The sequence below is a fragment of the Phyllobates terribilis genome, unplaced genomic scaffold, assembly GCF_046119375.1.
Source record: "Phyllobates terribilis strain yellow unplaced genomic scaffold, ASM4611937v1 Scaffold_7__3_contigs__length_470593459, whole genome shotgun sequence".
NCBI classification, from domain to species: Eukaryota; Metazoa; Chordata; class Amphibia; order Anura; family Dendrobatidae; genus Phyllobates; species Phyllobates terribilis.
The window spans coordinates 195424727-195451660 of record NW_027362767.1 but is presented as its reverse complement, the minus strand read 5'-3'; the positions used below and the strand labels follow the sequence as shown (position 1 = coordinate 195451660).

At 45.9% G+C, this 26934-nt stretch overlaps 1 protein-coding gene across 1 annotated transcript; it reads right to left on the bottom strand.

Moving 5' to 3' along the window:
• Window positions 1-29: 29 nt before the first annotated feature.
• LOC141154144 (uncharacterized) lies at window positions 30-26934 on the bottom strand. The gene is made up of 11 exons (XM_073639644.1): window positions 26675-26934; window positions 21914-22150; window positions 19693-21135; window positions 19349-19441; window positions 13153-13257; window positions 12064-12173; window positions 9886-10080; window positions 8232-8394; window positions 5763-5928; window positions 2953-3047; window positions 30-1539 (listed from the first exon to the last, which is right to left on the bottom strand). Exons 2-11 carry the CDS (start codon window positions 22059-22061, stop codon window positions 1445-1447), a joined length of 2613 nt encoding a protein of 870 aa, XP_073495745.1. The 5' UTR covers window positions 22062-22150; window positions 26675-26934; the 3' UTR covers window positions 30-1444.

Genomic DNA, 26934 nt, shown 5'->3' with positions numbered 1-26934 from the left:
ATCTAAAGAATAACTTCACACACTCAATATTTTTTCAAAAATGTTCAAACTTTTATTGCCAAAGAGACGACATTCACATGTAATAAACTAGTGCAAAATAACCAATAAAATAAATGATTTCCACTGTACATATAAATAAAGACCTCCAGATACAAATTAGTACAAAACAAATGAGCTTTAATTGAAAAGTAATCACCCAGGGCAGTCACCGAGTGCCAAGAGCGCGTCAAGAGCCCGCCAAGAGCCCGCCAAGAGCGTGCCAAGAGCCCGCCAAGAGCGCACCAAGAGCTTGCCAAGAGCCCGCCAAGAGCGCGCCAAGAGCCCACCAAGAGCTTGCCAAGAGCCCACCAAGAGCTTGCCAAGAGCCCGCCAAGAGCGCACCAAGAGCGCGCCAAGAGCACACCAAGAGCCCACCAAGAGCCCGCCAAGAGCCCGCCAAGAGCCCGGCACGCTGGATCAGAACAGGGGCGGACATGAAATGATGACAACTAAACACATGAAAGGGATTTTCTCAACCTCACATTGGGCCATTTATGATCTCCAGAAATACTTCTAGCCCCTGGGAAAAAAAAAAATCAGGATTCTGTCCTGCCCCTGACCGGGACTGCATAACGAGTCCCCCACTAATTACTGAGCGGCGCTCCACCATTATATTCTCTTGCTCGGCTTCCCATAAATATGCAGAGGTCCCATTGAAGTTACTGGAACCCACAGAACTGTATTTGAGAAGAAGAGCATGTGCACTAAGCTGTAGTTACTGCACATGCTCAGTAATGTCCATAGACTTCTATAGGCAGCACTGATTTTAATATAAGCCATAGAAGTCTATGAGAAGCTGAGCACGTGCAGTAACAAGAAGTTATGGTGCATGATCAGAAATATCTATAGACTTCAGGCTCCAGTAAGGTCCAGAGATGTCGAGGGGCTAGTTGTGAAATAAGGGGACTAGTGTTGAGCGCGTGTGCTTGTTTAACCCTAGGTTTAGGCTCTCTTATTTTAGGATTATTATTAATACATATTCCATCCATCCACACTAAGGTCACTTTCATGATGACTGTCGATAGAAAGGACATGAACGGACATCAGAAAACCCTTCTGGGGAACCACGGAACAAGACAAATATATTCACAGATTTCTATCCTGAAGTCACTTCTTTGCTACAAGTGGTTGGATAACACTTTTTTCCCCATTTGTGCTGTAGGATCCTTTAGTTATTTAGTTATTATTTAGTTAGGATTGTTGCATTCATTACTATGGGCTTGAGTTTTGTACAGTTTTATTTAATCAAACTTATCAAAACCTTATAAAATAAAATAACGCTTCCTTCACATTGGTACAGAACTATAAATACAATAAGGACACAAGTTATATGAATACACTATATTCACATTTGTGTTTCTTTTTCGTCCCACCTGCAGGACTACTTTCACTCGACACCTTGCTCTTATAACACTTCTTGCTCCATGTTCTTAGCACGCTCAAATAAGGCCATTATTTTGGTCGCTGGCACGCAGCCTTCACGTAATATTGTAATAGATCCTGAAAAGAAAGTCAGGCAGGTGGTAAATAATAATGATCAAGAAGCAAAATATCCTCTGCCATGTCTTTATGGATTACATCATTTGCCCCCTTTGGATGGTCTCTTTCCACATCCCTATTTGAGCATGAAGATAATATTGGGAAATATCCCATTTGGGACCTGTGACATTGGCCACTCAGTGGTCACCTGGCGTCTGTAAAATGGCTAGGATGGATAGGCTTAGCACAACCCACTCCGGTTACCAGCTCCCAGGGCTTGCCTCGGCCTTCACTCTTTAACCACTATACATAGATCTGGATTTACACAAGGGCCCCTGGGTTGGGGTCACACAGTCAGCTGCTGGCCGATGGTGCAGGATGGCAGAAGTGGTCACGTAGCCAGACCAGGACAGAGGCTGTGCCGCTCGGAGACTCTGGTGCCAACACCTCTGCCATCACCGGAGCTGCCCACAGAATGTCATCTGCTAATGACAGAAGCAGACGTCGTAGGGTGAGATTCTGGAGGAATATCGTGAGAGGACATCTGTCTGTTAAACCCATACATTCTAGATGACATGAGCTTTAGGCTTGTTGAATTCCTGCCCAAAAATATCAAAGAAAGCATCAGACATGTCCAAATTCAACCTGCCCAATCCTATGTTGTTTTGATATCAGGGAACTATTGGACAGACACCATAGACATGACATTGTCAGATGATCCCTCAGAAATCCATGTGATCAGGCAACAAAAATCTCATGCCAAACGCCTGTATTATTAGGAGAGGAGATCCACTATAGGTTGTCCATTGGCCTCTAGCCCTATACATTGCTCAGTAGGCGTGCCATGCAGTCCTAGAAGGAAGGTATAATGAGGCATGTCTCAACTAGGAGCACAAATTGTTAGCATCTCACAGTCTTTACTAGCAATGAGCAGACCCCAGGAAGTTCGGGTTCTGGTACCCAAAGGAACTTTAGTCTAAGAACTGTACTCGAACTTGAACCTGAACCCATTGAAGTGAATGGGGTCCCAAACTTTAGAGCTGGGAAATCTCTCTCTCTCACGCTATTCCCCCACCCCCCAGACTCCCGAACTCTAAACCGGACTTCCAGGAGCAGTCCATGTGGTGAGTTCTGCACCGGCGGTCCGGTACCCTGAGCTTTACAGTTCGGGTTCGCTCATCTCTAGTCTTCACATATAAGCATGGCGCTCTTACTGTACGTCTCCTCACAAGACAATCAAAAAGGTCCAAAGAGTGAACTACTACCAATATATTTCCCCATAATGAGCAGGACCCCTAGGGTGAAGATATGAATGCTCTTCAGGTCAGGGGCAAAACGTTAGCGGCCAGAAATATCTATTGGCAATATTCTTTAGCCTTATCATTATTTCCTACAGGTTCTACTTTGGGTGCGTATATTTTATAATTTTGTTACCTTCATCTATTTTGGTGCAGATTACGACTGTTGATCCCACAATCTCGTTGGAATAACCATCACACAGAACAGCATCCAATTTGTGGCTCAGACGGCTATGGAGAAATCACATAACACACGTCATTGTACGTCATCAAGACACGAGCAAACACGAGACAGACCGTCACGTCTCCATTGCAATGAGATATATCAGAAATATACAGCAGAACTGAGAGACAAAAAGGTAATGAAGAAATGTCGCCAAGGATCAAGCCCTAATAATCCCCTAAATGAGCAATCTCCCGATGCATACACATTGACCCTTAACAAATGCAGCATCCGGATGACAGACAAAATACTTTGCAGGGTGTCTAATGCTTTCACATCATTTACATACATTGCTGTCAGACTTATCCATAAAGAGCAGAAACATTGCATCGTCTGACTATGTCATCACTTGTGTGCTAAGGCACAAAACAACAACAGGTCAATGCAAGTGAACCAGCACCGGTTGAACCTGCCCACACCGGCTGAACCTGCCCTGCATCGGCTGAACCTGCCCACACCGGCTGAACCTGCCCTGCATCGGCTGAACCTGCCCACACCGGCTGAACCTGCCAGCAGCGGCTGAACCTGCCAGCACCGGCTGAACCTGCCCGCACCGGCTGAACCTGCCAGCACCGGCTGAACCTGCCCGCACCGGCTGAACCTGCCCGCACAGGCTGAACCTGCCACCACGGGCTGAACCTGACCGCACCGGCAGAACCTGCCCACACCGGCTGAACCTGCCCGCACCGGCTGAACCTGCCGGCACCGGCTGAACCTGCCGGCACCGGCTGAACCTGCCAGCACCGGCTGAACCTGCCAGCAACGGCTGAATCTGCCCACACCGGCTGAACCTGCCTGCACCGGCTGAACCTGCCCACACCAGCTGATCCAACCCTGCACCTGCCAGCACCGGCTGAACCTGCCAGCACCGGCTGAACCTGCCCGCACCAGCTGAACCTGCCCACACCGGCCGAACCTGCCAGCAACGGCTGAATCTGCCCACACCGGCTGAACCTGCTCACACCGGCTGAACCTGCCCACACCAGCTGATCCAACCCTGCACCTGCCAGCACCGGCTGAACCTGCCAGCACCGGCTGAACCTGCCCGCACCAGCTGAACCTGCCAGCACCGGCTGAACCTGCCCACACCGGCCGAACCTGCCAGCAACGGCTGAATCTGCCCACACCGGCTGAACCTGCTCACACCGGCTGAACCTGCCCACACCAGCTGAACCTGCCCTGCACATGCCAGCACCGGCTGAACCGGCCCACACCGGCTGAACCTGCCAGCACCGGCTGAACCTGCCAGCACTAGCTGAACCTGCCCTGCACTGGCTGAACCTGCCCACACCGGCTGAACCTGCCAGCACCAGCTGAACCTGCCCTGCACTGGCTGAACCTGCCCACAGCGGCTGAACCTGCCAGCACTAGCTGAACCTGCCCTGCACCGGCTGAACCTGCCCACACCGGCTGAACCTGCCCTGCACCTGGCAGCACAGCTAGCCTATTTTATGATTGATGGTTTTCGCCTCAGAATTCATGGTCTTGTGTAACCTACCTGTACATTGATGATGGGAGAGATAGGAAAAGGGAATTTTGCTACTGCCTACAGCTCTGCAATTCTATTATGGGAACTTCTAATGGGAGTAATTTTGATAATGACCCATATTATACATTAGCAAATTGTTGTTTCCAAATTACATATACACATATCTTTAATAATACTGTATGTCTGTATAAGGTCCTGAACATACAGCGGCATTCTGAAGTGCAAACTCTGAATATATGAAGTTGGAAGTGAATTACTGCTGGAGAAAACATGTTAAAAAATGAAGGTACTTAGCCCACAAATTGGCCAATTCAGGAGAGCCCACCAGCCATGACAAAGTGTACCACTTTGCTGCATGCTGCTTTCAGCCCTGGAGAGGCATATAAGGTTAGGATTCCAACAAAGGGGTGCGCCTTGTCATGGCTGGTGGGCTCTCATTAATTGGCCAGTTTGTGCGCTAAGTACCTTCATTTTTCAACATGTTTTCTACAGCAGTAATGCAGTTCTAACTTTATATATTCAATGTTTGCATATTATAGCGTTTCAGTGTGCAGCTGTGTTTTCTTGGTTATATTGAATAGTCGTGACGGCTTGCACCTGTTCACACTTGCCTTATTCTGTTTGGAGGTGCTAGTCAGTTTTTTGATAACAGTATTATGTCTTCAGACAAGGTTTATAAACTAATAAAGGTATGTGCATACATTGTGTTTTTGTTGCTTTTTTTTTCCATGCAGTTTTGTCACGGATTTCCTAGTACCTGCGAAGTGAATGAGGTTCCTAAAGTCTCATTCACACATTGATTATTTTTTCCTTGCAGATTTGCAGCTGATTTAATTCTGCATCATGTCAATTCTTACAGTGTTTTTGCAGCAGATTTTACCCATACTAATGAATAAATGCATGCAAAAAACATGGCAAAAAAGCGGAAAAAACAATTGTATTTTATGCAGCGTTTCTCCTGCCAGGAAAATGTTCTGCTACAAATCCAGAACGTGTACACGGAGAGGTCCATGTACATCGCAGGTGTTGCTCATTCTATGAATCCTCCAGCAACCTGAGCGTATTTTTGGGTGTGATGGATGGTCACCCAATGTCCCAGCTGCCCATATGAAAATAACACAAAGACGTATGAGCTGTAAGTATTGCACGGCTATGACCACCTTAAATTATAAAAGCCATAAAAGAAAATATTCCTCATTCCTTGCTTCTATTCAGACTGTTCCGCACAGCTTACCCTATGACGTGATCGTGGTGAGTGCTGTCACTTTCTCCGCTGGGGTTGGCAGATGTAATCGCTAATGGTCCTGTCATGTCAGTGAGATGGGCGGTAACTGAATGATCTGGGACTCTGATCATTATGGAGTCAGCGGTGCCAACATACTCATAGGCAGGGCCCACACCTGGAAAACAGAGAGCCGAGGACACATTAATATCAGCAGAGATTGCAGCGTTCAGGGATTTCACAGTGTAAAACATCAAAAATAAAGGAGGCTCCACAGACATTTCATGGTGTACCTACAGCCCGATCTGCGGGCAGCATGGTGTAGAGCAGGAGAAGCTGAGCAGAAAGGAAGATAGGAAAAGGTTCAGTATAAGGCTCACACCAGTGTATACCACGGCCGATGCTTTACCGGACTGCACTCCGCCCAGTGTTATACTATGGGGAAGTGCAGATCGGCCATTATTTCCTCATTCTGATACACCATCACCTTGGGAGTGCAGCTGAGAATCACATCGCATTCACCATACATGTCTATGGGTGCGTGTGACACCCCGGACAGTACTCCACCCAGTGTTATACTATACACCATCACGCTGCAAGTGCCTCCGAGAATCAGATCGCATTCACCCATACAAGTCTATGGGTGAGTGTGACACACCGGACAGCACTCCGCCCAGTGTTATACTATGGGGCAGTGCAGATCGGCCATTATTTTCTCATTCCGATACAACATCACGCTGCAAGTGCCTCCGAGAATCAGATCGCATTCACCCATACACGTCTATGGGTGAATGTGACACACCGGACAGCACTCCGCCCAGTGTTATACTATGGGGCAGTGCAGATCGGCCATTATTTTCTCATTACGATACACCATCACCTTGTGAGTGCAGCTGAGAATCAAATCGCATTTACCATACAAGTCTATGGGTGAGTGTGACACCCCGGACAGCACTCCGCCCAGTGTTATACTATACACCATCACACTGCGAGTGCCGCCGAGAATCAGATCGCATTCACCCATACAAGTCTATGGGTGCGTGTGACACACAGGACAGCACTCCGCCCAGTGTTATACTATGGGGCAGTGGAGATCGGCCATTATTTTCTTATTCCGATACACCATCACACTGCGAGTGCTGCTGAGAATCAAATCGCATTCAACCATACAAGTCTATGGGTGTGTGTGACACACCGGACAGCACCCGGATGTTAACGGAGTGGAGTCCGATTACCATGGACTCCAGCAATGGAGGAGATGGAGAAATTGCTTTCTCCATCTCCTCCGCACCTGTGCTGTTTATCTCTCATGCGAGGGGATCGGAGCACAGTGAACCGACACTCGGATCAATCTGTGACAGAGTTTGAGCGAGTATCATTTGCATAACTGGCACGTTCTCTCGCATGAGAGAATTGACGGCTGCGTGATCCCGGTCTTACTTGTATTTTATTCATTACAATCCCTAATGTTCGTATGTATAGGAGTCCAGTGGGCGGTCCGACTAGAGATTGACGCAATCTCTAACATCCAGGCCGGTAACTATCCCTTCTGTTTTCACTTTAGGTTGTTGCTTCACCTTGGTAACAGGTGACACGGGGCATGAAAGTGACAGTCCTGTTTGTCTCTGGAGACTTTTGGTGCTGTCAGTAAGGAAGCTATGGAGTTAATTCCTGGCTGTTTAGCTTGCTTCTTACTGCCAGTTCTGGGCGAGGCTGTCTTCTATTTAAACACCTGAACCTCTGACTTCCACTGCTAGTGAAAAGTCAGTCTGCTCTGGTTCAGTCCTGTGATTTCAGCTCCTGCTTAGCTTGATGGTATTCCTGTTGTCTGAATATGGCTCCTTTCCTGACTATTCCTTTGCTTTCTGATTTTGTACCTTGAATGTCCTCCTGGTTCTCGCCCGGCTACCTGAGAACTCCTGCCAGCCTGAACCATTGCCCAGCGGATGACTCCATTACCCCAAACTCAGGGGTCGAGATCCCTGTACAGGGGTTAAAGGGGATCTGGTAAATGGACTGGCTTTTGCTAAGTCTGTCTATGTTAGACATTGTTTGAGCTGCCAGACAACTATTGACAGAGCACCTTATTACTATCTCTGTATTCATAGTTATACAGGGAAGACTGTCAATCACGGAATAGGACCGCCTGCTGGATTCACATGCCTACAAACACCAGGGATTTCAAGGAACAAAAGGCAACTTTTCCCACATACATGGATGTAAATCTGATCAGCAAATTCTGCTCTATAACATCCGACCTGCAGATTAAACACTATTTTCAACATGACACATTCCCTTTAAGCTATAGAAAAGTAAAATGGAGCAAGGTAGCAAGAAACAACGTAGTGGCTACACGGTGACAATGCACTGCAGGTGGCGGGGAATAGCCATCTAGGCACTAGGTATACGTTATGTCTTTGTATTTTCCTTGCTAAATAGAATTTACACTAACAAAGTAGAAATACTATATCAATCACTTACCAAGTCGTTTTAGCCATTCACCTTTCTTTACAATGCAGCTTATCCCTCCAGGATAGACCAAATCCATGAATCGCCACAATAGTGGACTGAATGGAGGATGTATTACCCTCAACTGCTGCAGGCTAGAAATACAGATACAGATGGGCTTCTCTGAAGGGCGTTCCTGCAGGAAACATCATATGTTATAGGAAGATGCAATATACGTGACAGTATACTCCTTTATCTGGAGCTTAAAGTCTTCTTACTCATATGGGTAATAATGACACAGTGTATGGGTAACTTGCTTGCAGAGCATCTGCAGAGGACATTGCCAATATAGATAAGCTCCATGTAAACCAGCAATGCCCCACATTGTATCACTACTAGTAAGGTCAGAACTTGGGAACGTTCCTATTACACACACATTCACACCATCCATGCTGACGCCTTGGATCTGTGGCCGGTTTAGATCGTCCCAAAGTGAGAAAAGTGCATTGGAGTAAATGTCACCAATTTTCTAAACTAGTGCAGGGTTTTACATCGATGTCAGCACAGATTTATATTTGCCTGATTTCTCAATAGATGTCAAATCTGACCTCCTCCTCAAAACAGAGACACACCAAGACATGTTCCCCCCACGTGCACCGCGTAGCGTCTCCACCCTGCGCCTTCTCCCAGACTGACTGCCATTAGCACAGATACGCACTTGTATCTACTTGTTAGTCTTGTACAATATGGCTCATCGCTAATTACCAGTACTTAGACTTTGCTTTTCAGGAACCACCCTCCTACTTCACATCTGCATATCGCACTGCTTGTCACCAGAAAAACCTACACAATACATTGTCAATCCCTTTAAAGGGAACCTGTCACCTAGGAACATGCTTTATAGGGTAAATCTGCAGGTAAATAACATTATAACGCTGCCCGACCGCCTTACAGAAAGCACGGCTCCTGGAAGAAAATGAACTGATTTCCTTCTGAGAGCAGCCGGCTTTCAGTTATGGGGGCGAGAAAGCAGGAAAGGATCTTGTCTTTTAGTATGAAAATTGCCTCTTCAGAGAGGAAGAGGACTAGAACTCTAGATTGGAAGTAGCAATCCTAAAAAGTCAATATCGATCCTTTAATGAGCCTTAGGGTAAAAGCCAGAACCAGAATCTCAGTTTGCTGACACATGTTTCGGGGTGTTGCCCCTCATCAGTGCAAAGTCTGAGATCTGATTTGGACGTAATGTGCAGCTTCTGGGGTCTAAAGGGTAATATCGTTCCTTGTGGAGAGTGACATGCCAGGCCTGACATGGCAATGTGAGGAGGCTTATCAGCCACTTTCTTATAGTAGTCACTCAGCACTGCTACACAAGTGAAGAGGAGGAGAGCCTAGAGGGCAGAAGACAATTTTGCGGCCTAGTAAGCCTTAGGGATTGAGACGTTAAAAGTGATCTTTGTAACACAATATCACCTACACATAATATTAAATAAATCTCTTGGATGCAATGTGGCTGGTGTACTTACTTTGAAAATCCAAAGCTTCAACTGGAAATTTTACGACAGGATTAGATAGCCATTCTGATATGGATTGCAAAGTAAGTACACCAGCCTCATATGAATCTGAAAACCTCTATGTAGTTGATACCATGTGATTGCCCAATAGCGCTGGAGGGCTTTGTCGGTCTCACCTTTATAGAATAAATTCTGCTGATGGCGTCTGGATGTTTGCATGAAGCAGCCAAAGCATAGACGGTATCTGTCGGGATGCCACATACACCTCCGCTCTCCAGGATTTGTGCTATACTTCTCAGGCCACTTGTACGACGAGACTCGGGCAGGATGCAGGAACTAGAAACATCTTCCTTGTTCTCTGCCATTTGCTTCTGTGACAACAATAAGTTACAAAGTTAATGATTATTCCGATATTAACTGCTATATTCTTTGTCAACTGCTTAAGAGACCCACGAAAATATAAAAACCATATACTTACCTCTCAGATCAGCGCCGCTCCTGTGATGTTGGTGCTATGACGCCCCCATGATTACTTGACATTATTATGTCACAGGAGCACTGCAGCCAGTCTACAACCGCTCATTGGCTACAGCATAACCCTGGCAGTGCCACGTGACCACTGCCAATCACAGCGGCGTCTTCGTAGGAGCGATGCTGGTCCGGGAGGTAAGTACATGGTTCGGCTATTCTATGTTGGGCACTGGAGCCGTTAATAAGGGGTTGTTTGGAAGTGGACAATCCCTTTAATGTAAAATTCTGTTCATGTACAATGTTTCCGCAAACTTCAAGCTGTAGGTATACTTTCACTTTACTTATGAAATTTGTCAGTACAGTACAATAATAAGAACCTAATAATGGTGTCGATACATTGGAGCTTATGGACGGAGATACTGAATTGTCAATGGAAATCTATGGCTACTGGATTGTGTTTCCATACTGTACATTGGGAGCTGATAGGTAGACGTAAAGCAGCTGCCCCACCGGGGAAATAAATGGCATATCAATAAGATAAGGAATACATGCTGAATGTACGCAGCTGCACCCGACGTAAGAATGAGGCCTCGGTCTGCACGCTGGTGATCGGGGAGGCGGCTGGGCTCACGCTGCTTCCTCCATTCACATCCTATCAACCAGCCATTGCTTTTCAGATGGAACAACCTCTTTAATAATATAAACTGCATGAAACTATAAATCTTCACCAATCAGCTGTGACTCCCCTTCTCTACTCATCTTGGGGAAATGTAGATGTGAAAGCAGGACTTTTTATTACCACAGCCCCTCCTGATGGTCCATCACATGGTGGACTTTTTTCATGAGTATTTTACTCCCCTACCTACTCAACCTCTTTTCTACTTCAGACCATAAACCATCTTGAATTAGAGATTTCCCTTTACTTTCTCTTCTATTCTGTGCTATAAATCTGATAATATCTTAGCACTGCATCGCTTGGTGAGATGTAGGCAGTACAATCTCACCCTGCTGAGGGTACAATGTAATTATCTTTCCTCCTATATTATGATAGGATAAGTATACATTCATGGAGGCAGAACTGTCATCTGCTTCACTATAACTGCATGGCAGGAGCTGTGTAATCATCATCAGTGCCTATGATAAGAGTTTGTGCTCACCTTGTGAAGAACTTGTATGGTACAGTCTATGTAACTTTCAGTGACACATACATATGTATTAGGCACCAAATTAACATTTGTTCAATGCCACAGGTCGTTAAGCATTTTTTGATCTACTACATTCTCTTCTTATTGTATGCTATTAATCTGATAATGTCTCAGCAGCACAGCATTACATAGTGATATGGAGGTAGTACAATCTCAACCTAGTGGAGGGACAGTGTAATTATCCTCCCTCCTATATTCTCATAGGATAAGTAAATATTCATGGAGGCAGAACTGTCACCTTCTTCATTATAACTGCATGGCAGGAGCTGTCTAATCATCATCAGTGCCTATGATAAGGGTTTGTGCTCACCTTGTGAAGAGCTTGTATGGTACAGTCTAAGTACATATGAGTGACGCAGTAGTAGAAGGCAGTGGGCACCTAACAAACATTTTTTTCAACGCCATAGTTTGTTATGCAAATTTTGATCCATGCCAGCTGTAATGCATTGTGACTAAGCAGCCCCACTATGCAAATGGCGTAGATGTACTATGATAACTTTGTTGTTCTGATTCACGGCTGCTACATCTGAGAAGCCCCTCTAAGTGAGGTAAAAGGTGTCACCAGAGTTTACTTCATACAGCGTATCCCTTTTTAAATGGAAATGATATAAACCATGATATAGAAAGAGAAGTAACTCTTGAGCTGGGCCACCCGTTCCATCACTAGGTAGTGCTTACCTTGAACAATGGACGTCCCAGTGGAATCAGTTCTTTGTTGAACAAGCAATTTATCATAGAAGCCAAAAAGCCATAAAGGCAAATGATGCTGAAGATGGATAGCACTGTTACTGGAGGAGAAGGAATTGAAAACGACAGAAATCCCATTAGATACAGAGTATTAATAGCAGAGAAAATATAAAAAAGTGACTATTTTTATATATCAATAGGACATGTGGAGGTAAGGAACGTCGTATTACATCTTAGTAAAGAAAAACCTCTATTATCACTTTCCAGTTTTGGAGAGAAGAGGAGTGAGAGAAGGAGAACCACAGAAAAACAGACATCGAAACGCGTCGATTCATTCTCTTGAGTGTTTCGTGGCGCTTTTTCAGCCGGTTTCCGGCACTGCCTGAATAAGACTTTGTGTGAACGTACCCTAATGAGGGTGGGCCAAGTTTTAGTAAATAAAGAACATTATTTTCGGTTAAATATATAATGTATAGACTGTCCTATGAATAAAATAACACTTTTCGATGTATAATGTTCACATTGTTAATAATTTTCCTAACTCTACAGCATTACTTAGTATTGTAAAGGACATATTAATATTCATGCTATGGCAACTCCATTTTGTCTGCTTGCTTTAAAATCATGTTATTATCACTCCTTGCATAACATACATTCTTTCCTTCTTTCCTTCTTTTCTCATGCAACTTTCTCACACTAACCTTTTCTGAGAAGAACATTCTGTGAGACACCCTGCTCCTGTCATCTAGCTAGTCTGAGCCGGGATGTACGACCTTGTAACTTTCCACTATGCACCGAACTAACGATAATATGACCATATGTGTATTTCTGTAATAATTGTACTAACATTGGTTCGAGCCTGTAGTATGGCTGTAGGTGATTGGCCATTGATAAAGTCAAAACAATATAAAATGCTAAGTAGAAACAAACGGGGTTAGAGATTCTTTGAATCCTCCTAAACAGAGCACGCATTGCCTCTGTTTGGTTTTCTGTGGATTGCAATCAACATAATAATTGACACTCACTTGGTCAACCGTGAAGGGTTATTGCCCTCCCTCAACAGTATAATATAGCACTTACTTTCGAATTGCAGCGGAAGCTTTTCCAAAGTGAAGAGGAGGAAGCTGACAATCACAACCTCCATCATGACAGTAATGAGTAGGAGAACGACGTTGGCATGAGTAGCTGGAAAAAACAATGAATGCTATAAGGACGTGAAGTAAAAGCTGTAAAATTATTTTCTTACGGTCAACTAAATCTTATCAAGTGATGTCTTTAACCTAGTAAATATTTCAGCAGAAGTGTCTAATGAGAACCACCCATCAGAAGTGTCTAATGAGAACCACCCATCAGAAGTGTCTAATGAGAACCACCCATCAGAAGTGTCTAATGAGAACCACCCATCAGAAGTGTTTAATGAGAACCACCCATCAGAAGTGTCTAATGGGAACTACCCATCAGAAGTGTCTAATGAGAACCACCCATCAGAAGTGTCTAATGAGAACCACCCATCAGAAGTGTCTAATGAGAACCACCCATCAGAAGTGTCTAATGAGAACCACCCATCAGAAGTGTCTAATGAGAACCACCCATCAGAAGTGTCTAATGAGAACCACCCATCATAAGTGTCTAATGAGAACCACCCATCAGAAGTGTCTAATGAGAATCACCCATCAGAAGTGTCTAATGAGAACCACCCATCAGAAGTGTCTAATGAGAACAACCCATCAGAAGTGTCTAATGAGAACCACCCATCAGAAGTGTCTAATGAGAACCACCCATCAGAAGTGTCTAATGAGAACCACCCATCAGAAGTGTCTAATGAGAACCACCCATCAGAAGTGTCTAATGAGAACCACGCATCAGAAGTGTTCCATAAGAAGACATTGTTCTTGTAATGTTTTCATTCCGCAGATACTCTGGATTTTGATGCTCAGCCTTTTCCTAGTGGTCTTAGATTTATTTGTATGAGAATATTGTGTGCGCTTGTTGCCCATACACATTAGATGGCGGTCGGCAGGACAATGCTTTGGCCGGTTGTTTGGCTGTCAGCCGTCTCGGCCGTCTCTTCCATACATAAGAGCACTCATTCGGCCAGGTGCTTCTGTGTCCTCTATCTGAAAGCCACAGGTGGACATCTTTGCCAGTGGCTTTTTTCAAGGAATATCTGAAATCGGCAATGCCCGATCAACATCTTCCCCAAAAAGCAGTTGTCTGGCGCCCTCATACATAGCAGCGTGTCGGCCCAACCTGCCAATTTGGCCATGAGTCTGATGTGTCTGGGGGCTTCAGTTGCTTCACCTTAGACTGATCTCTCTGGTTTCTAGACATTCGGGATGGACTATGTGTAACCAGATTTTGTCACTGTTATGGCCAGGTAAGAAATAAAGCATGCAGTGGGGACACTTGGTCCTTATCAATCCAAAGCCAATCCTTCTCCGTTATGAATCAGAATGTGAGTCTATATGTAATAGTGGGGAAGGGCGTAGCCTTCCCTTGAGACTGAGAGAGTAAAAGGAAGAGTTCCTGAAGACAGACCTCCCCAACTGTGGTAGGCCAAGCTAAGGGGGTTAGCTTTAGTGGTCCGGTTGGTAGAGCAGAGGGGGAACTTAGTGCCCTTATCAAGCCTAGAGAGATATAGAGCTTGTTCCTGGTATAGTTCCTTCTGGGCTGTAGTACCTGAAAACAGCCACAAGATGCCACTGTTCGGGGTGCAGATGTCAGGATGAGTCTGCTAGCCGAGCTATAGACAGTGATGGGTTAAGGTTCTGTGATGACAGCTCACTGAGGGTGGGCATATTAGGAAAGTCTCTGTTTTAATTTCCTGAATCAGGAAGTGATAGAGGAGTAGGGATTGCGACCTGATGAGACAGCCTTACTATAGTGGCTGCTAGGGTAGACGGGAGCTCCGAACCCTCAGACAGTGAGATCCCAGTGCGCAGTTCTCCCCACGCAAGAGCACGAGTCCTGTTCGCTCGCCGTAGAAACTCACCAAAGCGTAGTGAGGACACGGGGCACTTCTGGTCTGCAGGCAGCAGAGGAAGCTAAACAGTACTCCAAGCAAAGACGTGGGGGGAGAGATATCGGATCCGTTCACTGTTAATACAGAGGAGTCTCTAGGGCCAGGAATTATAGCCACAGAGATGCTCCGCTTAAAGAAGGAACCAGGGCTGAAGCAGTTAACGGCGCCTGTGAGGGAGATGATTACCTGTCGGGCCTTATCCATTATATCTGACTGTAAATACTGTAAATATTCCTCTTCCCCAAGTAAAGTCCAAGTTCTGGTTAAGAACCTCGTGTCCTCTGAAATTATTGCTGCCCTGGTCCCAGAAGAAAATTGCCTGGAGACAGCCGCGATCGGATGGCGTGAAGTAAGTGAAGAGCACTACATACACAGCCACACTTCAGAGAGAGGACACGTATTGTCTGTAGGGTGCCATAGTGAGAGGGGGCTACAGCTCGCCCACGACTACCTCGCTGGGGCACCTTACATTTGGCGTAGTCGGCAGGATGCGAGCTCCTCGCATGAAGAAAGCGGGGAAGAGCCGACACAGAACACTGAGGAGAAAGTGTTGGAAGGCATGCGGCCCAAGATGGCGGCCCGAAGCATGGATTCCAAGATGGTGACGACGGCGGTAAAGTCTGGGAGAAGAACCGCCCATCGTGGGAGTGGACGGCGCTGGAGAGCGCGAAAAGATGTCCAGCCCCTACGAGTTCCGGCCCGAAGGGGGATGGGCCCAGCGGTGAAGATGCGCCCCAGGATGGGACGTCCAGTGAGGAAGAGGGCGCGGCGCAAAGTGAAGTCCGGCCCCGTGAGTATCAGCGCGCGCAGAGAGGGGGCGCGGCTGAAGGCGGAGCGGCCGAGAGTGACGAGTGACGCGGCGGTCGCGTCAGAGGTCCGGCCCAGGAAGAGGCGGAGCTGGACGCGCAGGACGCGCGTCACCGGTAAGCGACCGGCGCCATTTTCTGTCCGGCACGTAAGGAGAAGGAGGTGCGGCAGCAGACGTCCTGAGAGGATGGCAGTCCCAGAGCCTGACAACGTGCGCGAGGCAAGCGGTGAGGAGGAACCCCTGAAGATCACTACACCAGGGGCCGCGGCTGGAAGTCGTCCGCCGGTGGGCGCTGCCCGCGATCTGCTGCCTTTACCCCCAGTGGCTGTTCAGTGGGCCACTAGGCCTGATCCGGAGCTGGGCCTGCTAGTCCACGAGCTTCACATGTGGTGCTGGAGCCGGATGCCGGAGGAAACGTCCCCCTCGGCTGAGGGAGGAGAACATCCAGGTGGGGCCGGAGCAATAGCTGCAGCGAAGCTTACAGAAGGTGAGCGGTCCATGCCCCAGCTGCCGGTCACGTCTGCGGTACCTGCCCCAGTAGTTTCCGTGGCAACAGAGGCCCCCAGGCCTTCAGGGGACGGTGCGGAAGGAAAGCCCCCTAAAAGAAAGGCCCCGCGGGAGAATTTCTGGTCGTTGGCCTTGGACGCCCTACATTCCCCCTCGGCAGAGCGGTACGCCGAGCCCAGGAGTCCTAAGTGGGCTACCCGGGACCCCCCGATGACCGCGCGAGAACAGCGGCGATGGACCGATACCTTCCTGAGAGGCTGGCTGGAGGGGTCCAACGCGGCAAGAAGGGAGTCAGTGGAGGAAGCTCAGACCCGGGGGCGGGTCATAGAATTCCGTATCCATGAGGGGTACGGGTTTCTGGAAGAAGAATGGACCGGGCACGAGGTGTTCGTGTCCCGCGAGGCGGTAAAACGGGACTATCTGCCTGACCGTTTACACAACCTGCACGTGGGGGACATCGTGCACTTTGTAAAATGTGAGTGCCAAAACGGGTGGTATGCGGCTGCGGTCACCCGCCCATATAAATGGGAAGACGTCCTAGAGAAGGACCGACAGGTCTTCGAGAGGAGGGCCAAAAGAGAGGCTAAGCAACGCTGGGCTAGGGAAGCCCCTAAAGGCTTTCTGTCCCCACCTAAGGCCAGTACTCCACCGACAGAGGAGCCTGGGAGGCGGCAGTGGGGAGATATTGTGAGCGACGAGGAGGAGGATGTCGCCAGCAGCAAGGAAGCCGATTTCCTTAGTGAGGTGCCAGAGAAGGAGTCGGCACCACAACACCCAGGAGGGGCTGAGGCAGTTGAGAAGGGGACTGCCAGAGAGACTCAGGCTGGTGTTAGCCAGGAGGTCCATCATTTTTCTGTCACCAGCTACGGCCCTACCCAGGTCGGCTGTGGCAGTGCTACGTCCTCGGACGAGGACCCCGGGCCTAGCAGATACCCCGATCAGCCGTGGAAGTGGAGGAAGCCACCTTCATCTGCAGCATGGGCCGCCTTCATGAGGGAACAGAGGGAGGCCCGGAAGAAGTGAGCTAAGTGGGCTAAAAGGTCCGTTGACCTTTCACTTCTTCTCCTACTAGGACCCATCGGTGGTGGTCCTTTCTGTAGTTTGGGACTGTTACCCAGTGGGGTCGAAGTGCCCCATGTTGACTTCAGTTGAAACAAAAAAAAAAAATGGAGGACTGTTCCCCTACCTCCTAGGCCAGGAAGGCCTTAAGCAGCACCCAAAAGTTGCGTGCCCGGGAGAGCTGCTCTTTTTGTTTTTATTTTTGTTTTCTTTTTGTTGCGCTTGTTGCGCCTTTTTCTGCTGGAATTTAAATTGCTGAGGCACACCTTGAGGATGGATATCCTCCGAATCTAAGAGACTTGCGGCCTAGCGGGAAGAACCGGTGACCCCCGCTAGGGCCAAGAAGAAAAGAGACTCACAGGGTGTTACCTGTGACGGTGTGCCTCAGAATGTAGTCCCAGGAGGGGATTAAGGGCTATTGAAGAGTTGACCTGATTTAAAAATGTGGACATGGACACTTCGGTTCCAGGGTCCTTACCAAGAAGGACCGGTGCCTCTGAAAAAGTTGATAGTGGACTGTCCTGAATTGCTGTTCCAGGGCCCTTAACCGAGAAGGGCCGGTCTTCCAGCCAAGAAGATGACCTCAGGACCAGTCGCTTACTAAGAATGTTTTAGTAAAATTTAGTAATGTAATTTTATAACTGTTGATTGATGTTTATTGCCTAGTGTGGTCAGGGACGACCAAAATTAAAGTGTCAGGGAATGTAATAGTGGGGAAGGGCGTAGCCTTCCCTTGAGACTGAGAGAGTAAAAGGAAGAGTTCCTGAAGACAGACCTCCCCAACTGTGGTAGGCCAAGCTAAGGGGGTTAGCTTTAGTGGTCCGGTTGGTAGAGCAGAGGGGGAACTTAGTGCCCTTATCAAGCCTAGAGAGATATAGAGCTTGTTCCTGGTATAGTTCCTTCTGGGCTGTAGTACCTGAAAACAGCCACAAGATGCCACTGTTCGGGGTGCAGATATCAGGATGAGTCTGCTAGCCGAGCTATAGACAGTGATGGGTTAAGGTTCTGTGATGACAGCTCACTGAGGGTGGGCATATTAGGAAAGTCTCTGTTTTAATTTCCTGAATCAGGAAGTGATAGAGGAGCACAAGAAGGGATTGCGACCTGATGAGACAGCCTTACTATAGTGGCTGCTAGGGTAGACGGGAGCTCCGAACCCTCAGACAGTGAGATCCCAGTGCGCAGTTCTCCCCACGCAAGAGCACGAGTCCTGTTCGCTCGCCGTAGAAACTCACCAAAGCGTAGTGAGGACACGGGGCACTTCTGGTCTGCAGGCAGCAGAGGAAGCTAAACAGTACTCCAAGCAAAGACGTGGGGGGAGAGATATCGGATCCGTTCACTGTTAATACAGAGGAGTCTCTAGGGCCAGGAATTATAGCCACAGAGATGCTCCGCTTAAAGAAGGAACCAGGGCTGAAGCAGTTAACGGCGCCTGTGAGGGAGATGATTACCTGTCGGGCCTTATCCATTATATCTGACTGTAAATACTGTAAATATTCCTCTCCCCAAGTAAAGTCCAAGTTCTGGTTAAGAACCTCGTGTCCTCTGAAATTATTGCTGCCCTGGTCCCAGAAGAAAATTGCCTGGAGACAGCCGCGATCGGATGGCGTGAAGTAAGTGAAGAGCACTACATACACAGCCACACTTCAGAGAGAGGACACGTATTGTCTGTAGGGTGCCATAGCGAGAGGGGGCTACAGCTCGCCCACGACTACCTCGCTGGGGCACCTTACATATAAACTGGATAAGAACTTTCCTTTGCCTTCAATATACAACGTTGACATTCAGCTCCCGCTAAGCATTACTGATAAGCCGTCCGTTTTTACTTCTGCTAATCTCTAAACAACTTCTCAGTAATAATAACTATAAATTATACTTACCAAACATTATCAGGAATAGGACGATTACCATAAAAGCAATTGCACCGGCTGTGAAGCCCCCATCATTATCTGCAGTGATTCCCAGCAAGGAACCTAAGGACAAATGCCATATATTAGGTTCACAGATCCCCAAGGAGCACCGATCTTCAGTAGATTAACTTGTACAATCTTTGCATAATTAGCAAAACATGGAGAATATTTATATATTTTATATTGATAGAATTTTTTTAAAAAAAGAGTAATTCTAAAAAAATTGGACTTCTGTATCTACAGATTATTTTATTTTTGTAATTGCATTAACTTGTTATATGATATCAAGCATTACGTGTGTCCAAATCACCTACCTGCAAATCGCAGCCACACCCAGGTTGCCCAGATGGCCGAAAAGCAGAATGGCAGAACTGAGCCAAATCTTCGCCCCGCTTGAACATCAATTCTGCTGACATATAGCTGGATAATAGCACCAGGTATTATGACCCAAGGAATAGACAGATGCGCCTGGGTGGTATAGTCCAATGAGCTCTGAATAGCAGCCAGAGCAGCCAATCCATTGCAGATATAGAACAATGGGTCTGAAGGCCGAGAGCTGAGGTTCTCCTTGATGTCCAATTCTTCCCCTTGCCTCCTGAGACATTTTCTGCTCCAAACAAGAACATTTTGAAACTTGGCCTTGGCTATGACTATGTTTCCAATGGGTATTAACACTTTTTCTGCAATGGAGTTGACAAGACTGGCAAACGTTGTGTAGAGAGAAATTGCGGTAAAAATGCTGCAAGTCACTCCAAAAAATATGTATCCAGCCGAGCTTGGAATCTGCTGGATCGTAGAAACGGTCATGACAGCAAATGCCATGTTATGTATAACTTCTAGTAAGTCCTTATTCAATGACAAGAAGCAAAAGACACATGAAACGGTCACAAAGAACCAGTCACCGACCATTGACTCTCTGCTCTTGGAGATATTCTCCGGTGAGAGGACTACTGAAATGGTAAACTCTTCCCAAGACTTCACCAGCCAGAAAGTCCCATGGAAAGCAAATTTAGTAGCGAAGTAAACATCGTCGCGTAGATAACTGTAATAACTGGAACATATTTGAGAAAGGACATTGATGCTGATCCAGATGCAACCTACATAGAAGTTTTTAATGTACCCGAAGCAGTAGAAAGCCATGATGAAGGGTGCGATGGTGTCACACAGGTAGCCTAGGGCCATGGGCTCAGCATATTTCGTATTTTTCTTCTTTTCTTCTTCAGCAGTTTTCGAAGAGTTACGATTGGCAGAACCAAGAAGTAGAACATTGAAAAGAGAATTTCCAAATCCTGGAAGTACATATCTCTGGGTAAGTCCTTTCAGAAGTAAGACCCCTGCTCCATAAAGTCCACACAATACTATTATTAACTCCAAAACCCCAGATACCACTAAGGCCCAGCGGCCAAATAGCCCCACCGCCTCAAATATTAATGTTAGGGTTAAAGCCCCAAACACAAAAGGCATTATGTAGTTGACTGTCGCGGAGCAGAATGCTAGGATGAAGGCAACTAATATGTAAGCCACCAGTCCGGCCACGGCCCCTTCATTGACGGGAATGTGAGTGAGGGGATCGGCAAAGGAGCTGTTACTGCTGTGCAGACTTAACTCAGACCCCACAATTATTCGTGTGGCACCATAACTGCTCCACAAGGCAGAGAAGGCAAGGAAGGCCGTGCCGCTCAGATGGTCATACTTCCGAAAAGAAAGGAATCCGGCAATGAGTTGACTAATACCTCCAATGAGAATCAGATGAACACCTGCAATATAAAAGGGAGAAAAAATATGTTTTATCTCAAAGCTTTGAGCCTGTGCACACTACGCATGCTACGTGTATTAATGAACAGAGAAGAAGGTGGTGGGAATCCAGGAGCACACCTGTATAGAATAGGCAAACGTATCAGCCACTCAAAAACTCTGAAAGGGAATCTGTCAGCAGGGTTTTGTTGAGTAATCTGAGGACAGCATGAGGTAGGGGTTAAAACACAGATTTCAATGATGTGTCACATGTCAGGCTGTGTGCTGCTGTTTACTTACACTGAAGCTTTAATCACCTGGTGATTATCATTGTCCAGGCTACAGCTGCACGTGCATGCTAGTCTGACACCGCCCCCTCCTGTGATTAGCAGATCACTGTCCATAGATGATGTAAATACAGGGCCTGCGTGGGCGGAGTCAGCTGTGGCATGGGCGGAGTCAGCTTTCTCAGCTCTGCTTCATGTTAAGTCTAAAAACTCTGATTGTCTCACAACTAACTGCTGCACCCAAAAAAACAAGTGATACATTGCTGGAATCTGGGTCTCTACCCCTACGTCATGCTGCTCTCAGATGTGGTAGCAAAAACTTGGTGACAGATTCCCTTTAAGAGATATTTCCAAATCTCAGATTTATATTAGTAAATCCAATCTGTTGGTGCTCAGCTATAATTGATGATGAAGGGGAAAGCATGACTTATACTAAATATAAGGTAATCCATTAATAACAGTTTCCGTAAATAAAGTGCTTTGACATCCTCTGTAGACAGAATGGACTTCTTACCTGCAAGAATGTTCTCTGCTCCTCCAGCACTAATAGACGTATTAAATAAGGAGAAATTCTGCATACAAACAAGGAACGCACTGACGGCGTTAGCCAAGAGCCCCAGCACGGCCGGCTCGCTGTAAAACACCGCTGGAAACCCCTCCATTTTAGATGTTCCTTATTGATGAAAGCTCTTCCTTTCGGTCAAAGTTTTCTACTTTTCCAGTAAAAATATAAATGTTTAAATGGAGAATCCTAAAAAAAATATATATATAGAAATTATTCGTCTAACACAACATAAATTATTATGAAGAATAGGAGATATATTCACTCCCATGTAATAGGTGTACGAGAAGGGTTCCAATTAGGGTTGAGCGAGTATGTTCTATTAACCCTTTCGGCAAGTATGCTCGGGCCGAGCTCCGAGTAGTTACAGCTGCTCGGTGATTTGGTTGAATCGCTCCCGTGTGCATGATTTGCGACTGTTTGACGGCTTTATTACATGGGAGGAATGTGTAAGAAATATATATTCTTCACATGTAATAAAGCTGTCAAACAGTCACAAATCCTGCACTCGGGAGCGATTCAACCTTATCACCGAGCAGCTGTAAATACTCGGAGCTCGCCCGAGCATACTCGCCGAAAGGGTTAATAGAACATACTCGCTCAACACTAGTTCCAATCCTTCCGGGGTTGTCCACTACTAGGACATTCCCTTCTCGATCTGAATATTTGAATAAAAACACTTATATCATCTCCAGTGACTGCCATTCCAGTGATGTTGGCAAACACTTTCCCGGGTCTCGTGCAGGTATGTCACGAGAGCCCTGCGCCTAATCAGCGCTGACGTCACTGTCCTCGCCTTCGGACATATTGAGCATCAACAGAAATCCAGGGCTGCAGCTGCTCTTTGACTCCCTCTTGATATTTGATTTGTCCAAAGGCGGGACAGAGATGCTGTTGCTGATTGGGTGCAGGACTCATGTGTCATAGCAACCGCACGAGAGACCCGGGAACGTGAGTGCTGACACCAAAGGTGAGTAGAAGTGTTTTATTTTATGGGCGCCAAACATTCAGATCAAGAAGGGGTTGACCTAGTAGTGGACAACCCTTTAAAGCTTAGTAAGAAGGTACTCATCACTGCCAATGAAATTTCAAGATTTTATTAGAGTAATAATCCACAAAGTCAAAGTAACGGTTCAGCCTGTAACATTCACCAGACAGGCGGGCTGCATGACGTCAGTAAGTAAGGCAGTATTGGCGCTTTTTACATTGTGGCAGGAGCCGCCACACAATAGTGCCTATTCTGATGTCATACAATCCATTTATCTGAGGAAGGTCCAGAGTTACAGGTCAAAACGTTACTTTGATTTTGTGGATACTAAAATCATAGGATCTTTTATTTTCAAGGGGAGTGCCGAGTACCTTCTTCCTATAAATTATTACTGTGTCATGTATGAGTTCATGGGCCAAAGTCAACAAGAAGCAGCATTTGTGCTACATTTGTGATATTTTCTTAGAATTTTATGCATTTCTGAGTAAATTGAACCTTGAGTGGTTTTACCAGTCTTACGTAAAGCTTAATTATTAAAATTTAATAATCTGTAACCTTACAATATGCATTGTGTTAAATAGTTACATATTTAGGGGGTTTAGAAAATTTAGGTCCATCAAGTATAACCTTTTAGAAACCTCAGTTGATCCAGAAGAGGAAAACAACTAATGGATATAGATCAATCAACAGGCTGATTTCAGAAGGAAGCACATGGCAATCATAATGCTCTGTGGTCAATAAATCAGCTCAGAACAAGAAAGTTTGTAACTTTGAATGAGTTTCGGGTAAAGAGGTCAGCCATTTTCTCACACTATCCAGCAATTCTGTCCATACAATGTCTGCTGGTGGAGGAGTATGTGACCAGACCTGTCCATACAATGGCTGCTGGTGGAGGAGCAGTGACCAGACCTGTCCATACAATGGCTGCTGGTGGAGGAGTATGTGACCAGACCTGTCCATCAGCCTCATCCAATGATAGAATACCTCACAGGGAAAGGCTGCTTTTCTACTGGATGAGACTGATGGATCGGTCTGGTCATATACTCCCCTACGAGCAGCCATTGTAGGAGGCAGATGGACAGGTCTGGTCACATGTTCCTCCACCAGCAGCCATTGTATGGACAGGTCTGGTCACTGCTCCTCCACCAGCAGCCATTGTATGGACAGGTCTGGTCAGATGCTCCTCCACCAGCAGCCATTGTATGGACAGGTCTGGTCAGATGCTCCTCCACCAGCAGCCATTGTATGGACTGGTCTGGTCACATGCTCCTCCACCAGCAGCCATTGTATGGACAGGTCTGGTCACTGCTCCTCCACCAGCAGCCATTGTATGGACAGGTCTGGTCACATGCTCCACCACCAGCAGCCATTGTATGGACTGGTCTGGTCACATGCTCCTCCACCAGCAGCCATTGTATGGACTGGTCTGGTCACATGTTCCTCCACCAGCAACCATTGTATGGACAGGTCTGGTCAGATGCTCCTCCAGCAGCCATTGTATGGACTGGTCTGGTCACATGTTCCTCCACCAGCAACCATTGTATGGACAGGTCTGGTCAGATGCTCCTCCACCAGCAGCCATTGTATGGACTGGTCTGGTCACATGCTCCTCCACCAGCAGCCATTGTATGGACTGGTCTGGTCACATGCTCCTCCACCAGCAGCCATTGTATGGACTGGTCTGGTCACATGTTCCTCCACCAGCAGCCATTGTATGGACAGGTCTGGTCACTGCTCCTTCACCAGCAGCCTTTGGAGGAGGCAGATGGACAGGTCTGGTCACTGCTCCTCCACCAGCAGCCATTGGAGGAGGCAGATGGACAGGTCTGGTCACATGTTTCTCCATCGGCAGTCATTGTGTGGACTGGAGAACTGTACACTCTGGGTGGAAAGGTCTACTAACAGGAGAAAGTGGCGACTATTTTACCTGAGAATCCATCAGTGAGCTTGTCCTGACATCTAACAGGACAATTTTTAACTCTTCTGTCTTTTTCTGAGCTCCTCTCTGCTTATTTATGGCCACAGACTATACTAAAGTAAAATGTGCGAGGAAACAAAGTGCCTGTAAGCTAAACGATGCAAAATTTAGAGTGAAACCAACTGCAAAAATGATTTTTAGCTCCATATACATACATCAAGGTAAAAAATGTCCCCAAAGGTGAAAAACCCTTTTAAGGGTCAACCTCTTATTTTGGGAACATGTTCTCCACTTGTGTGCTCAGGACTGAGGAGTTTACATGGACATTTTCCTGGATCCACAGATTTTTCAATACTAAACTTAGAAAACGTCCAGAAATGCAGAAATGATCCCAGAAGACTTAATGTCTTCCCTCGTGGCTAAAAGAAGATGTGATAAAACCCAGGAGCCCATGACCTGGAACACATGGCCCTGATTGTGTCCTCTCTGCAGCCTTCTTATGGTGAGCTAGGAATGACCAGACCACCCTCCCGGCTCACACTCCACTGCTACATCAAATTACTCCTAATTTCTTAATTTGGGACTTTCAATTAATATGATTTCCCCACATAATAATCAGTAATAGTGCACCGTAAGCACGCTAATAACAATAACTAGGAGGGTCTTACAATAAAACTATACAACTCTGCTACACGTTTCTGAATTTACTTTCTTTATAGATTCCAATTTGATATGTGATTGTAGAAAATATGATTGATATTCTGTGTATTATTTACATTTCATTGTGATCTTCTGTATGCAGCAATGTTATTAGCCATAAAGCCTATTACACCCAGTACAGTATAGAGATAGAATAGTGCTGTCCTCATTAACGTCTGTGCTCTTATATTCATGTATCCAAGATATACTGGATCTCTATCTATCTATCTATCTATCTATCTATCTATCTATCTATCTATCTATCTATTATCTATCATCTATCTATCATCTATCTATTATCTATCTATGTATTATCTATGATCTATCCATCTATTATCTATCTATTATCTATCATATATCTATTATCTATTATCTATCTATTATCTATCTATCTATTATCTATCTATTATCTATGTATTATCTATGATCTATCTATTATCTATCTATCATCTATCTATTATCTATCTATTATCTATCATCTATTATCTATCTATTATCTATCTATCTATTATCTATCATCTATCTATTATCTATACATCTATCTATCATCTATCTATTATCTATCTATTATCTATCATCTATCTATTATCTATCTATTATCTATCATCTATCTATTATCTATTATCTATCTATCATCTATCTATCTATCATCTATCTATTATCTATCTATCATTTATCTATTATCTATCTATTATCTATCTATCATCTATCTATTATCTATCATCTATCTATTATCTATCTATTATCTATCATCTATTATCTATCTATCATCTATCTATTATCTATCTATCTATCTATATATATTATCCATATATCTATTATCTATCTTATACTGTATATCATCTGTTCACATATCTATCATCTATCTACATATATAACTATCAATTTAAAATAAATCCAAAGAGCACAACCCCTGATCTTAACCTCTGCAGTCTTCGATACCCAACACAAGGACAGGTGAGAGTGAATGTTGCAGTATAGGGTGAAGCTTTGCGGTTTCACCCCCCCCCCCCCGGTCACATTCTGGGGTCTCATGCACTTTGTCCTTCTCTTCTGTCTCCACAGTGTCAGATAATACTTTGTACCATAACATGGAGCGTGTTCTTACCTGTCTGTCAGCTGTGAGCTTCAGTCCTACCTGGCAGCCGCCGCCGCCGTCTTGTGCCCTCCACAGGCTTGTGCCCTCCACAGTCCAGAGCTGCACATTTATACTCGGACCCCAGGGGCGGAGAGGTTTCTCTCTCAGCCTGAGAATTTCCAAAGCATTTTGTTTCCTGCTACAATGAAAGGTAAGTTTGGGCTATTGTGTGTGAGGAGCTTCCTCATTCCTCCCTGATGACCTCTCACATAGACACAAGGTGGCCAAGA